Source organism: Achroia grisella, unplaced genomic scaffold, assembly GCF_030625045.1.
Source record: "Achroia grisella isolate CSIRO2021 unplaced genomic scaffold, CSIRO_AGI_Agris_v1 utg308, whole genome shotgun sequence".
NCBI classification, from domain to species: domain Eukaryota; kingdom Metazoa; phylum Arthropoda; class Insecta; order Lepidoptera; family Pyralidae; genus Achroia; species Achroia grisella.
Window position 1 is genome coordinate 1,901,616 of NW_026712791.1, and position 2,872 is coordinate 1,904,487.

The window sequence follows — 2,872 nt, forward strand, 5'->3', positions numbered from 1 at the left end:
CGCAGTCAGCAGGATTTTGATTAGACTCAATATGTGACCATTGACTGCTGTCTAAAACCTCTAATATTTCAGTTACTCGGTTGGCGACAAACGTCTTCCAACGGTTTGGTTCGCCTTTCAACCAGGCTAAAACTATGGTTGAATCAGTCCAAGCACGTAATCGAATTATTACTGATACCTATATAATTGCCAAAGTACCGCGCCACAAATAAACGAGGTATTAGAGATCTGCTTAATGGGAGCAACCTTAGTCCTCGCTTATCAAGTTAACATGAACTTTCCAAACTTGTCTTTAATACGAGAATAAACGACTGCACCATATGCATCGTTGGAGGCATCACAATATCCGTGGATTTCTATGTCAGTGGTATTGCATCCACCGAGGTAATGATAGTTTTGGCAATTCTTCTCGAAATGAAATCCATTTATCTAGCAGATCAGATGGCACTTCCTCATCCCAGCCAAGTCCTGCAAGCCAGAGCTTTTGAATGTAATACTTGAATAATAACCGGTGCAATCCAACCCAGTGGATCAAAAAGGCGAGATATATCGGATAAAAACTGTCTTTGTAATTGGCTGCTTTTGTGGATGTAATTTAATTACGTACTCAAATTCATCAGATGAGACATTTGCTTATTTTGACCAAATTTGTCTTAATCACCAAGTTTCTGTCTTTTATGTCTTCTTGAATTTCCTCATAAGCATTGGACTATTACTTGCCCATTTCTGCAATTTAAATCCACCTCTTTCTAATAACGACCATTTGATTGTATATATCAACTGCTTCCTCTTCCGTCTGACAACCTGACATAAGGTCATCCATATAAAAATCTTGCAGTACTCTATCAGCTAGTGCTTGCCTTCATCCTTGGCGACTTGTTGAAGTGACTTTACTGCAAGATAAGGCGCAGAAGAAACTCCAAAAGTTACTCTCAGGATACGGTATTCCCTGAAGGGCTCGTTTGAATTGTGTCTCCACAGAATTCGCTGAAATCTTTTCGTCATGTACCTTAACCTGCCGGTACATCTTGATGATATGCCACAAACAAATTGGATAAGTACGCCATCATCAATAGATCTCTCCCTGCAATCGTGGACCGGTAAGTAGGTCATCATTCAATGATTTACCATTATTTTTGTTGATTTATCTAACCGAACAACAACTAACAACGGTAAGTAAACGGCATCTGCTCTAACCTTTTCTCTTTCTTCAGTTATAAGTTCCATGTGATTCATATCTATATATTCTTCTATTATATATCCTTTTCTAACTTTGTAATCTCTTTTTAGCTATTTCTTTAAAATCTCCTTGTTCACAATCAGGATTATTCTTGCGAAACGCTAGTCGCACAACATAACGACCTGATTCATCCCTGGTTGTAGTCTTTTCATAATACTCTTCACAAGCTTTATCTTCTTCTGACATGAAATTCTGCTCTTTACCAGACTCCAACTCCCAGAACTTACGCAATATCTCATCAGAATTATCCAGCGAATGCATGCTAACTATGCTGGAATGACAATGATGGTTTACTTCTACTCTACCGGATAATATCCACCCCAGCTGTGTATCTTGAGCAGTGACACTGCCCTTTCTAATAATATTATTCGTTAGGATCATTCCATAAACATCTAGCAACAAGTCTATCTTACTAGGTGTACCATAACCGGGATCAGCCAGAGTTAAACCTGATAATTCTGGCCAATCTTGAATATTAAGTTTTTGAGCTGGTAAACTGGATGACAAAGCGTTCAAAACATAGGCCTGAATTTCATAACTAAACGAGGTATAAATGGACTGTATCTTAAAAATGACCATATGTTTGATGGATAAGTTAAACTGATCTCCACCCAAGCCAGATACTATTCCCTTGAAAGGAATTTTACGAAGCCCTAATAATTGAACAACACGCTCCGTAACGAATGAGGCTTGAGAACCCTGATCCAGTAATGCTCGCAGTGTATAACAATCTCTATTAGTGTCTACGTGTACTAAAGCCGTAGCCAACATTACTTGACCAGGTGATGATATTGAGCCATTAGCAAAATGTGTTGAAATTCGACTTGATTCTTGAACCTCCTCTCTCTGCACATTTTCTTGCTCTTTGTGCTCGGATTCATTCGTTTGATTTAGTTCCATATTAGTCGATGAACTCGAATTTCCCTCAGGGTGCAGAGTGATGTCGCCGTCCGCAACGCCTACAAGTGGTACGTCTCTTACATCGGCTCACTGGATGATTACTTCCAAAACAGTTGAAGCATAATTTATTTTTCTGAATAAATTCATGACGACTTTCATAACTCTCATTACAAAACTTTTCACATTGGAATAATAGATGATACAAAAGGAACAGGAGATTGCGGTAACACTAAAAACTTTTGGTCTCTCTACTTTATCATCATTTCTCTCGTTATTGTGAAGACATTCCATAGCCAAAAACCTGCATTCTAGGAATTTATTGAATTCCTCTAACGTTGGTAATATGTCTGAGTGGTCACTGATATAGTACTATTATCTAGTTTTATGACACAAGATGTATAATGATAATGTCCCAAGAAGATGTATTGACTCCTATATTAGATAATGCACTCAGGCAATCATTTGTTGTGTCCAGTAACTGCTTGATTCCGTTTGCAGACTCTGTCATCAATTTGACCGACCAGTCTCGTGAGAATTGAATTAGCAATATAGCGCCTATTATTATATCTCTTTTTTAGCTTATTCCAACACTGTGTATAATTAGCGTCTGTGATTGGGATATGACGTAATATCTGTTCAGCTTCTCCACTGAGGTGTGCCTTTAAGTAGTGCAACTTCTGAACTTCTGCTAAAGATGTATTACTGTCGATCATAGAAACAAATAAATCATGG

The 2,872-nt window shown here is 38.1% G+C and overlaps 1 protein-coding gene across 1 annotated transcript; it reads right to left on the reverse strand.

Annotated features, from left to right (window-relative positions):
- Nucleotides 1-1,267: 1,267 nt before the first annotated feature.
- LOC131843439 (uncharacterized) lies at nt 1,268-2,140 on the reverse strand. Its single transcript, XM_059192083.1, has one exon. The coding sequence runs from the start codon at nt 2,138-2,140 to the stop codon at nt 1,268-1,270; it is 873 nt and encodes a 290-aa protein (XP_059048066.1).
- Nucleotides 2,141-2,872: the final 732 nt, after the last annotated feature.

What these genes read in the sequence shown, in the direction of transcription:
- LOC131843439 (XM_059192083.1), bottom strand. Translation starts at nt 2,140, where the DNA reads ATGGAACTAAATCAAACGAATGAATCCGAGCACAAAGAGCAAGAAAAT.